The sequence below is a fragment of the Abrus precatorius genome, unplaced genomic scaffold (assembly GCF_003935025.1).
Source record: "Abrus precatorius isolate BTA unplaced genomic scaffold, Abrus_2018 Scaffold9, whole genome shotgun sequence".
In the NCBI taxonomy this organism is placed as follows: Eukaryota; Viridiplantae; Streptophyta; class Magnoliopsida; order Fabales; family Fabaceae; genus Abrus; species Abrus precatorius.
The window spans coordinates 11,339,784-11,353,135 of record NW_020874439.1 but is presented as its reverse complement, the minus strand read 5'-3'; the positions used below and the strand labels follow the sequence as shown (position 1 = coordinate 11,353,135).

The following is a 13,352-nucleotide window of genomic DNA, read 5'->3' as shown; positions in this document are numbered from 1 at the left end:
AATTATGTGGTTCTAAAAAAATGATATATGCACTGATTATCCACTTTTTTAAATGGTTATTAAGAGACATATTATATGCATCAAACTGAATAAAATGATTTTTTTAAATTAAAAAAAATTATCAATTTAAATATTGATTCTTGTATTATTACTTTTGCTTTTTTTTTTTTATTAAAAACATTTATAGGGCCAGTTCAATGATAAGGTCAATCGTGTTCTTACATTAAACTTCTAATAAATTTATTTTATTTAATAATTATATTTTAAAAAAATTTGATAAAGAATATTGGTTTACTAAATAACTAAATATTTTTATTTTTTTTAAAAATCCATCATTTTATAATTTAATCTCTCTAAAATAAATAGTTATAGTGATCAGTTAAAAAAATTAATAATTGATATTGTAATTAAATATACGCACATATAATAATTTATGTAATTATATAAATTTCAATTATCAAATTTTTATAGTAGTTATAACTTTTCACTTATTCTCTAGAATGATAGTTTAGAGAAAATATATTTTTTTACCTTTAAATTTTTTTCAAAAAATAAAGTCAATAATATTTGAATGTGAACTTCAATTGTTTTTTTTTTCCAGTTATTCGTTACATTGTTTTTTTCTTTAATTAGCTTAATGTCACATTATTTTTCTTTTTATTTTGTTATAAGATTTAACTGCAAAAGTGCATATTTTTATTATATTATATAATAAGTATTGAATACAAATAAATAATCTTTGAATTTGGAAAACACATTATTCTAACTCAGGAACAACAGGTTAACATTTTAATAATATGAAAAGTAATGTACACTTAGTACAGAAGAAAATGAAAAATCATGTCAATCTTTTGACCATAGAGTAGAGAAAGTAGAAAAAGCAACAAAGGTATTAGCATTGTAAGTTCTAACTCATTAGCATTGCAACAATGGCTTTTCTTGCCAATAGATGGTTGTGTGGGAGCAAGTGGGAGTGGGGTCTTTCTATTGATTTCAAGTGCATTCATGAGCTGTGTAGTGTTTTGTGTTGCCAATAGATGGTTCTTTTCTTAGTGATGAAAGAACCTTCTTCCATGAAGGTTATGTGATTATTTTGGACCAAAACAAAATTCTAATTAGAACAACCAATTATACTATCAATTATAATAAAAAATGTGAGACTCAATAACAACTTTAAATTGATCTCAACTAATAATAAACTTTAAAATATATTAAAATAACAGGATGTATCTCAAAAAAATAGTTACCCTAAATAAAAAATTAAATTATGAAAATTTTAAATTAATATTAACTTTAAAATGATTGTTTAAAGTTTAAAAAAATAAAAATTACTTAGTATAATAAGAAAAAGAACAAACTCTCAAATAATGGAAGGATTTTTATAATAATTTTTTCATTATGCCAAGAAGGTTTTTCCATGTTATATATTCATTTTAATTTGATATTAATTTAAAATTTTTTAATTTATTTAATATACTAGAATATTTATCATTAATAAGTATTACAATATTTACTATTTTTAACAGATTAGATTTTAAAATAGTCATATAATATATATTTCTCATTATTTAATTCAAAAATTAGTTTAATTTAATGACAGAGTATGAAAAAAATATACCAATTTAATAAAATAACACGTAATTTTAGTTTCTCAATAATAAAATTGTCTACAAACTAATTAAAGTAGATTCAAACTATGTAAATAAAAAAATTGAATTAACCAATCAGATTTCCGATTCTATTTTAAAAGTTGAATATATACACTAAAAAGTTTTGATTACATATTATTTTATAATTTCGTTACCAATATAAATTTATTTATTAAAATATATTTAAATAGATTAACAAATATAATTTTAATTATATTTGATATTATATATAAATATTCCAGAATGGGTATATTACCTAATTTGTTTTAAAAATAATATGATACTAATACTTCTCAATCACTTTTCATTCTAACTAAATTTTTGTGTTTTCTGTCTTGAATTTGTTAATCTGAAACAAATCTTTATATCCCAATTTCCCAAATGGTACATCAATTTTTTTGTCCTGAAATTGAACAATTTATCCTCTTTTTTGTTCAACTAAAATTTATCATTGTGTTTTTGTCAACAAAAAGTTATCAGTTGTGAGTCTTATTAACAAGCTGAAATGGGCTTTTAACTATGGGCTGCATGAGGCCCACTATTGTTATTGGGCCTTTCTGTCTTTTAATGGAAATCCCATTTGTGAAAAAAAAACTTAGTGGTTGTCCCCTTATAACAAGTGTTTATACTGGGAAACCCTCGTTCCTTCGTAACGTGTAGCAGCCGCGCCTCAAAGTTGAAGGGATCCCTTTTCTCATACACAGCACGTCAAAATGGTAATCTCTTTCTCTATCTGTTATTGGGTTCTGCAATTTTAAGGTTTCGGGAAATCACACGTTGTACTGTTTCCATATTTCAACATTATTATGTTATTTATGTTTTCTGTATTTGACATCATTGTTGCAGACAAAGAGAACCAAGAAGGCTGGTATTGTTGGAAAATACGGTACGTGCTTTCAGGGATTATTGTTTTATCTTCATTATGTTTTCTGATTTCATAAATTTATACTGATTTTTTTTTGTATAATTTTTTTAAACAGAAAATATAATGAAAATAATATGATAGAGTAGAAATAGAAGTAAAAATAGTTTGAGTATGACGTGTGAATCATAGTGATTTGTTTGAGTATCAGGAATGACACCGGTTTCTTTTGTTATCTAAATTACGGCTTGCTTGGTTTGAGTAAAATAAATTTTGATAAAATTGATGCTGAGTTGTTGAATATGATTGAGATGCGTGTATAAATTAATCTGAATCACAGTTTTTATTGGAACTTGTGTTTTTCATTAGATAAAACAAGCAAGGTCTAAATTGCTGGAGAGGTTAATATGTCATTTACTTTTTATTGTTTGTATTATATACATTATGGTTTTCCTTTTTGTATGTTCCTTTATAAAATGTTGAAAGCTTTGTCTATCAAAGAGTGATTTATTTCAGCTTTTTCAGCAAAATGCAGTCAATTATATGTTTTCTTTGGGTGTCTGACTTGGTTGTGTCGCGCATACTTAAGTTGGATGAGGTTATTTAAAGAGAACTTGTCCCTAAAGTACACAAGTACAAGTGCATTTGCCTTTGAATCTCTGCGTTAAGATAATGATGTGTTTCAAATTAAATCAGTGCTGGTTGATACCCTTCTACTTGTTAGAGACAAATTTACTTTAGAGTAGCTTTTAGTGTTTATGTTATTTTGTATGTGTCCTAACTCGAGTAAGGTGCTGACCTATGCTCGCAATCAAATTTTAGGCACCCGATATGGTGCTAGTTTAAGGAAGCAAATTAAGAAGATGGAAGTGAGTCAACACAGTAAATTCTTCTGCGAGTTCTGTGGAAAGGTATTATTTTTGTGTCTAATGATTTTTGTGATCATTATTAACTAGAGCTTAAGATCATTATTAATGCTATGTTTTGTGTTCATTCAGTATGCAGTTAAGAGAAAGGCTGTGGGTATTTGGGGCTGCAAAGATTGTGGAAAAGTGAAAGCTGGAGGTGCTTACACATTGAAGTAAGAATCTTCCCCGAGTCTTGTTTTCCTTTTCGTTACTTTCTATTTGTTTGTTGTTATGGATATGATTTGTTTTTGTGTGTTCTTTTTGACAGCACCGCCAGTGCTGTGACTGTCCGAAGCACCATCCGGAGGCTGAGAGAGCAGACTGAGGGTTGAAAGGAGTTTACACTTTCCATTTTGTTTCAGAAGCTAAGCCTAAATTTTGTTATTTTAAAATTATCATACTTTGTTTGGATAGTTGATGAAAAGCAACGTTTGGTGGAATTTTGTTAGGTATATCAGTAATGCTACTTCACATTCTTGAATGCTACTAGTTTCCATTTTCTCGAGTTATCTGACGTTCTAAACGGTGTAAACTGTATTTGGATTTTATCTTCAAATTTATACTTCTACTCATTAACCTTGCATTACTTGGTTGGTTGAAAGCAGTTTACACATTTCATTTTGTTCTTACAAGAAATTTATACTTCTAGTACTGTGTATAACTTAACATATTTTAGGCATTTAGCTCCTGAAAAATGCAAGGTCAAATAACAATGTTTTCCTTGTGATAGCAACCACAAAAGTGCGACCCAGCTTCAAATGTTGTCATTTCATTGTTGAGGACATATTTCATGTATTTTAGTTGGTGACAGAGGTTGAAAAGTGTTACTGCTTTCAACCAACTGAGTGCCAAAACATGTTAAGTGATAGTACTAGAACTATAAATTTCACTTTTGGAGTCATTCAAATACAGCCATTATTTTGGAATTTGCACCATTGTTAACATAAAATCCAACCAAGCTTTTGCACTCTGATTGCATATAAAATGGACAAAATTTGAAGATTTTTGTTTTTAAATAGCACTGTAAATAAATTCTGATAATTGAGGCGTTACTTGTACGAACTTAAATCATGATAGTTGAAAAGAAGAAATGTAAATAAGTAGAGAAATACAGGAGGGCACACGCCTATATTAACTTGTAGATGTTTTTCTCATTAAAATTAACTTTGTTTTAAAATTTGTAGTTGGCCTTACTCCTTTTAATGAGACGAGAAATCCAATTTTTTTGTGTGCATACAATGAATTGTATTAAAGACTTAAAACATTATTTTAAGAGGTTCAAATAATTAGATGTGCTACTAGTTTCTTACAATTATTTTTAATAAAATGTTGGTAAAGTTCTCTTTTTTTATTATTTATTTCAGTTTCTTACGTATCTTTCACAAGGTAATTAATTCGAGTGAAGAGAAGCAGCGGTTCTTAGTTCTAGTGTCAAAGAATTTATCTTTCTTAAGAAACATCACAAGTTCAATAATTGAGTCTTATAATAGAGTTTTATCTTCCTCAGTAGCTATGTTATTTGTTATTAAGTGCACAAATCAATAGTTGTTATTTGTAAACACTTTCAGATTATGAGTGAAGATAGCACCAGCACCGCAAACTTTTGATTAGATCACGGAACTTCAAGAACTCACAAATTTACAAGTAAAATAAATATTTATTTTTGTTTTAAAAATTTTACTTTTGGACAAAACTGTATTTTTAAACACATTACTTGATGTTTTTAAAGCCTCAATTTCAAACATGAATGAGTTGTTGTTAAATCTTCAAATGTACGTATAATCTAATAAAATTATATGTATATTTATATAATTATATATTTTTTCTGATTTATTAAGTAATATTTTATAATTATAAATAATATAAAGAATTAAAAATATTTTATTAAAAATATGATAATAAAAAATTAGAAAAAAGTTTGATTAAACTTTTTATGATTAATTTTAATATAATTTAACTACTTATTTTTATTATCTTTTATTTCAACTCATTTAAACAATTTTTTTCATTTCATTCTTTTAGTCTGGTTTTTGAAAACATTTTCTATTTTCATCTTCTGTTTGTACTTTTAATTACGATTCTTTCTCCTCGTTTTCATTTATTTTTTGGTTTCTAAGATTGGTACAAAAATCAGAGAAAATACATACACAAAAAGTTGTTTATAGTATTTATGTATACAAACATAAAATAGAATGAAAAAAATTATGAACCAAATAACCATCTTTTTAACTTTATTTTTACTCTATTTTTTATTTCCTTTTTCTCTTTCATTCTCTCTCTCTTTTTTTCCTTTTTCCTTTTTATCTAAACATACCATAACTATTTTAAAAAAACAACTTAAATATATTTAGTAAATTTTTATATGAAAACTTATCCTATAATTTTAAAAACAAATTTTTAAAAAAATTTAAAAGAAAATGAAATTTATAATAATGAAAAACTAAAAAGTGCTTACAGAAGTAATAAATTAGTTTTATAATATCTTCCATTTGCTCCCTAAAACTCAAATCTAATCAAACTATCATGACCTAAGAAAACATATAATAATATATATATTTTTATTTAATAAAATGAAAATGAAAAAAATTATTTTTTAAAAATAAAATTACACAGAAAAAATTCTCCTCTCTTTAATTCCAATTTTTTTTTTTAAAAAAAAATCCTTCTTATTTTTTTCCCAATTAAAACAAACAAAGGATTAGGTTAAGAGACAAAGCATCTTTAGTGATATATGCAGGGCAAGTGAGTGGCTGTAAGGCTATTTAAAATAGATATTGAAATGTAATGAATCCCAATCAATCAGGTTATCTATGTTCATTGCTTAAAATTAGATGAAATAAAATTATATTACATTTTAAGTTATTTAAAATAAAATATAATACATTTGGCTACCGTTATTAGCAATAATAATAATAATAAAACTTTTAACTCCTTTATTTTTTAAACTGAGAAGTGTGATTTTTTTTTTACAATATGATAAAATATTTAAATAATAAAATAGTATTTTTAATTTATCTATTTGATGATACTTCATTCTATTTTATTTTACTTAAACACTCAAACTTAAATATTTAATCATTGCCTTAACAATTCTCAGTGAATTCTAGCCCAGTCGTTCTCAAATTTAAGGCTCAGTAGATAAAATTTCTAATAAATATTTATAAGAATAAAAAAGTATTAATAAGTAAATCAAACTCATTTCATAAATTAAAATTAATTATATTTTGTTATTATTTATAATTTTTTTATTTAACTTTTTAAATTTTGAAAAATATACATTTTAATTAATAATTTTTTATTTTTATATTAGTATTTTTAAGAAATATTTATCTAGAAGCTTATCCAAAATAGCTGAATATTTCATCTTTACCTTAACAATTTTCAATGAATTCTAGTTCTAATTTGAAAAAATAAAAATAGAATTTGTGAAAGAGAAAAAAAAATCACTTTCATTAATCGTGCATGATCATCATTTGTGCTCACAAGAATCTAAACCATCAATGAACCTTAGAAAATGTCATGACAAAAACACTTTTTAAGTTTAAACAAACAATCGTTTGGTCAACCCAAATGTCTTAAACCTTGAAGGCGTGAAATTGAAGTAACAATATAAAAGACAAAATGCTTATTTTATTTTCTATTTAAGAAAATAACGTATGTCAGAAAAATAATTAATTATTACTTTACTGTTAGAAAATTAAACACACTAAAAGTTATTGTAGTCCTTATTTGTTTTAAATTATGAAATTAACTATCACATTTTTAATACAAAATGCGTATTTTAATACAAATATATAATTTTAATTGATTTACACGTGTGTATCTTGATTATATTCCATAATTCAAAATTATCTCCATTAAATTAATTTGAACACACACTAATAATAAGATTAGCTAAGGTGGATGGAGAGTTGATAGGATTGATGCAATGGGGTATGATGAGGTGACAAGAGAGGAAGAGTTGATGGGGATGTCTCAATTTCAAACTCTTCAATATTATAATCAAATATCAATTGCTCATACAAGAGACAAGAACAAAGCCAACTCAACTACGGATCTTATCACTCCATGATCGATTAATGTTTGATAATTAAGAGTGTTAACGATATATTTTAATAAAAAAAATATTAATGATTGTGTTAAAAATTATATTACAAGTATTTTTCTTAACTACTATTACAAGATTAAAGTTCCATGATTTCTAATGCTTTGTTTGGTTTCAATTTTAAATTTTATCAGTAACACAAAAAAGTAAATAAATGAAATACAAGAAAAATATTGATATTGTATCAAATTTAGAGATATAGCTATGCATTTAAGAAAAAAAATGTATTTCTTTCTACTTTCTTCTTAAGGAAATAAGTGATGAGAAAAATTCACTTTTCCTTTTCCTTCTCTTTATTTCATATATTTTTTACCTACAAAATTAATCATTTTCTCATTACTTGTTTTGTTTATTTAAATTTCTGCTTTAAAACTACACTGACAGTGGATTGGCATCCGTTTTAGTCAAATCACCATCCTCCACAAAACTTTTAATTTTCTCCATTTAACTCAATTGCTTTTTGGATACCCACAATCTCACTAAGCATGTGAAATAACAAAGGAGAAATGTTTCCAATATATTTCTTAACATTGTTAAAAATTTGTTAAAAACTATATAAGTTACATAAATCTCACTTTCTCACTCTTAATTTTATAATTTTTTAACATTTTTGTAATTTTTAATAAATTTTATCCAATAATTAATAATATATTAAAAAGAGTACATCATAAAGCTGGTCTAAATACAGTGCAATTTGGCTTTCTTTCAAATGCACACCATTCCAACTGACCAAAGATGCAGCTCAAAATATACAGAGGATTGTTTTGAGCTAACAATTAAAAAAGGTGCAGACAATTTGGTACGAAAAGCAGAACATCGAATCCAAATCTTTAAGCCAATCAAGATCATGCTTCCAACCTTTACACCACACAAAAATTATTGATATAAAATCTTGCTGACCAATAATATCCTTTAGACCTTAGATAAGGAATCAAGAAATAAAAATTACATTAAAATACACGATAAAAGTGCATTAGTAATATTATATATTTTTTATTCTTTAACCAGTAATCTGAATGTATTAGTAGTACTTTCTACTTTTGATTTTTCAACCAATATCCTGAAGGTACTGGTTAGCATTTGCATCACTAACATTCAATTTTACAGTATACAGTGCCGAATGAAACCAATGGAAAACTCTAGTTTACAGGTAACATAAAACGTATCTCATTCCAAAGTCTGAAAGCAGATATCAAGTTGGGGAAATAGAACATTTTCTGCTATAAGTTTCTCTCCTTATTTTATTTTCACAAGCGATCTTACAACAGTAGCTGGGTTGAGGTTTCACCCACAAACCACCATTTACATCTATCATAAATTTACAGGCAAAGTTAAAAATATATACCTATGCATTATTTTTTTACCATATGGAAGCCATCACCTTTCATCCCTCTATACAAGACTTATGGCAGATGGATAATAAATCTGCTTGCTTTCAGCCAGTGGTGATGATGACAGTGTACATGAAGCAATTCAATAAATCAACCTCTCCATGAAATCTTTTGCATCACTACTAAACAAAAGTTCACACAGCCGGGATTTGGATGCTCTCACCATTAACATTAGGATGCATTTGCTTTTGGACAGCCTTTACAGCAGCTACTCTAGCTGCATTGGCTGCTCTATTAGCGGCAGCTACTGCTCTATTGACCCTTTCATCTACCTTGGCCACATCATAGGCCTTTTCAGCTGCTCTTCTTGCTTCCTGTTTGTTCACAAAGAAAGACATAATTAATAATGAAAGCATGTAATGATGTAAATTCACAGTTTGCAGTTATTTTTGCCACTTTCTTCCTTCTATATGAACCTGCTAAGTTGATTCATATAAAAGAAAATGTACAACTATCTGTCCGTACTCTCAGCCTTAACAATAAGGAAAATTGCAGACAGTTGCTTATTGACTATTAGATAAATGAGAGATTTTTACCATTTTATCTTATCCAACAACAGCCCTTGAATCCAGATGAATTCTGTTAAAATTGTGGCTAATTTTTCCTGGATGTGTAGCATTTATTTTCTTTCATTTTCGGTTAAAAAATATTCACATGCAGTGACAAGAGACTAGCCTTGAACACATTTAAAATGAACCATATAACATAAAAAATTAATATAATGATTTTGTAAATTTAGTAATAAAAAATTACAAGAAAGAATGAGGGATACCTTTTTGATTTTCCAATAACTTAAATAATCAAGAGAACATAAGTATAACTAAAGCAGATCATATTTTACAGCAAAAGTAAAAATTGATATCATTCTGCTATTGTCATAACATATTCAAAGCAACAGGCAATGACAGAACAGAAACATCCAGACTGATAAATCTAAGCCAACGTGTAAACATAAAAGAGAAAATATTGAAAAAATCTTCTTTTTTTTTTAATTATAAATCAGGAGAGAACATTACCTGCACTGCATTAAGTACTTTGGAATGATTGACACCAACAGGAGAAACAGGATAGGTGGCATGCTGTGTGCTCGGAATGTCAAGGACTCCATCCTTCCAATGGCCAGATTGGATTTCTCCATTTCTAAATGTATACATTCCAAGACCTTGCCTTTTGCCTTCATGCCAGGTTCCTTCATAATGATGGCCATTTGCGAAACTATATACCCCAAATCCATGCATCTTGTCTGCAAAGTATTCACCAGCATACGTATCCCCATTTCTAATAAAAACAGAAATAGTTAGTTCCAACAAAAGTAAAACACTTATGGTTAGCAAAGAAAAAGGATGCAGACAATGCCCTTCAATTCAACAGTAACACACTAATGATTATTCCTTAGAGGAGAGGCAACCCCACATTCAAGAAACAATCAGAAGAATGCGTTCATGCATCATAGGATTAAACACTGATTTTCATTTAATGCATGCTAAGGATCCTACTCACTGATACTGACGGCAAAGTCATTTTTGAAAAGGAAAAACAGAAAGTATCAATGTAGATGCTCAACAAAATATCTATCAAAGCAAACTAACCAGAGAACAGATGGTCATTGTTCTCACTGACTGGTTTCATTACATAGCATCAAAATGGTTGGACTTATTGCTATGTGACCTGAAGATCACATAAGAGGTTACTTGTCCTCTCAGACTATTTGACGTGTTATTATAATGGAATACCCTATTGTTTGCAGCTTTGAGAGGTATAAACCCTAACATAAACCACATGGACAGAAAGAGCAGTGAAAGGTTACAGAAGGATGAAATTGCGGTAAACCAATGAAACAGAAGACAAAGTACATAAGTAAATCAAGAACTGATATCCTACCAAAGCAACTCATAGGTTTATGCACAACAAATCAAAACAAAACAGGCATGTGATCAGTTTACATCCAATAAAACCCACCATAACATCATTCTTGATTGTCAAATGCTAAACGTCAATAACTAAACAAGTCAACAAAAATGAAAAACCAACACACAAATGGACTATGGTCAGAAAGAGCAGCAAAAGGGTATCACAGAAGGAAGAAACTGTCACAAATTTATGAAACTGAAGACAAAGTGCAAAAGTAAATCAAGCACCAATATCCGGCCAAAAGCAACTCCTAAAATGTTCATACATAACTCTGCAAAAAAAGTAAAAACAAAACAGGCACATGATGATCAGTTTCCATCCAATAAATCCCACAATAACATCATTCTTGATGGTCAAATGCGAAACACGAATAACTACGCAACAAGAAAGTAAAACCCACAACTCTAACTGCAAATAATTCTACAAATGAAGACACACACACATACCAACAACGAGCCAACAAGCATCAATATCCTGCCAGAGCAACTCCTAAAAGGTTTGTAGATTATATACAGAAAAATCAAAACAGACAGACGTGATCAGTTTACATCATATAAAACCAGCAACAACACCATTCTTGATTGTCAAGGTGCAAAATACAAATAACAACGCAACAACACACACAATCAACAGCAAAGAGAAGCCTCTAATCACAAGGAACCCTAAAAAATGAAGACACACTCATAACACATCACAGCCAATTATCTTCACAAACATACCAAAATCAAGCACCAAGATCCTGCCAAAGCAATTCACAAATACATAACAGGCACACGCACAATTTCACTTCACGCAACCCCACAAACAAAGACAACACACATGCCAACTACAAACAAAATTTACAACCAGTAGCATTGAAGTAAAGGTGTATCCATAGTCATCGAAACATGAATCCAAACACGCATTAATAATATAAAAATTAATTATACTAAACTATAAGCCAAACAAAAAAAGGTACCTAAAATGGTAATGTCCAAGGGCATGCTTAACCCCCCACTTGAACTCCCCAACATACCTACTCCCATCCTCGCACGTGTGAACCCCACACCCATGGCTCTGTCCATTGGCCCATTCTCCAGCATAAACATCTCCACTGTAAAACCTATAAACCCCAAACCCATGGCGGAGCCCATGGCGGTACTGCCCACGATAACGGCTCCCCCGGGCCCACATCTCCACCCCAAACCCATCGTACTTCCCATCCACCCAATCCCCTTCGTACCTCCCACTCATGCTGTAGTAATAAACCCCACTCCCCCAACACTTCCCCTTCTCAAACTCCCCCTCGTACACGTCCCCGTTCGAGTACGCCACCACCCAAAGCCCATGGGTCTGGCCCGTCTCGGCCCGGGTCCCCAGCGTCCAGAACAGAGGCAGCACGGGGCGGGCCTTGGGCTTGAGGGAGAGAAAGCGCGAGAGGAAGAGGCCGAGCGAGGGGAGGCGCGGCCCGGCGAGGCTGAGCGACAAGAGGAGCGCGGCGGAGAAGGCGAAGGCGGAGAGAAGGTGGAGGAAGTAAAAGAAGGGGAGGGAGAGGAGGAGGAGGTGGCGGAGGTGGCGGCGGAGGGGGGCGGCGGAGAGGGAAGCGAAGGGGTGGGTAGTGGTGACGTGGCGGGGTTTGGAAGGGGCTGGGGATTGCGGGTGCGAAGGAGAGTGGGATTGGGTGTGGGAGGGTCTTTTGTAAGGGGCTGTGGCTGTTTGGCTTTGAATGTATGAGATTTTATGGTTTTGGTTTATTGAATAATAATAAGCTCTGTAATCGGAAGAGTTTTGTTTTCCGATCTCAATTTGTGTTTTGTTTTGATGCATTTACATAATATCTTCACAACATTGCTCTCTCTCTCTCTCTCTGCCTATTCCCACTGTTTTGCTATCTTCTCTTCTCTCTCTTTTATAGTGGGTTCTCTATGCAGAATAACCACCTTTTTCCTATAACGGCGCTTGCGAGGAGTTTAAGGTAACTCCATCAATGTTACACGCTTACATTCAGTATAATTTATTAAAAATTATCAATTTAAATTTTAAAAAAGTAACACTCACTTAAATTGTATAATTTTTATGATGGAAACTGCGTTATTTAGTCATGTTTATATTTTTAATTTGATAAAATTGATAGAAAAAAAAAATGTAAGGGAAAGATTGAGAGTTATTCTTAAAAAGAAAAACTAAAAATTGAATTTGGATGACATCATTAGAAAGAAAAGAAAACAACTTTGTCTCTTGGAAGTGTCATTGGTTTAATTTCAACCCTTTTAATTTGTCTGCATTTGAATTGACGAAGTCATCCATTACGGAATCAAATAAATAAATAAATAAATAAATAAATAATTAAAAGTAGTTTATTTGTGATTAATAAGTTGTTCAGTTACAGTTTTTAAATATAGTTTTAATAAGGTTTATTGTACAGTATAATCAATTATTTTATTTTTTATATGTTTATCTAATACATAACTAAAAATTACTGGATAATAACTTTTTAATAAAAAAATATAGTATTTAATATTATTAATATATTAAATTTTGTAATAT

At 29.6% G+C, this 13,352-nt stretch overlaps 2 protein-coding genes across 2 annotated transcripts; one reads left to right on the top strand and one right to left on the bottom strand.

Annotated features, from left to right (window-relative positions):
- The first annotated feature begins 2,287 nt into the window (after positions 1-2,287).
- Positions 2,288-3,826, top strand: LOC113850319 (60S ribosomal protein L37a). Its single transcript, XM_027480814.1, has 5 exons — positions 2,288-2,365; positions 2,496-2,535; positions 3,334-3,422; positions 3,510-3,592; positions 3,688-3,826. The coding sequence occupies exons 1-5, from the start codon at positions 2,363-2,365 to the stop codon at positions 3,749-3,751; spliced, it is 279 nt and encodes a 92-aa protein (XP_027336615.1). The 5' UTR covers positions 2,288-2,362; the 3' UTR covers positions 3,752-3,826.
- A 4,665-nt stretch (positions 3,827-8,491) lies between these two features.
- Positions 8,492-12,687, bottom strand: LOC113850099 (phosphatidylinositol 4-phosphate 5-kinase 4-like). Its single transcript, XM_027480466.1, has 3 exons — positions 11,785-12,687; positions 9,932-10,193; positions 8,492-9,229 (listed from the first exon to the last, which is right to left on the bottom strand). The coding sequence occupies exons 1-3, from the start codon at positions 12,630-12,632 to the stop codon at positions 9,050-9,052; spliced, it is 1,290 nt and encodes a 429-aa protein (XP_027336267.1). The 5' UTR covers positions 12,633-12,687; the 3' UTR covers positions 8,492-9,049.
- Positions 12,688-13,352: the final 665 nt, after the last annotated feature.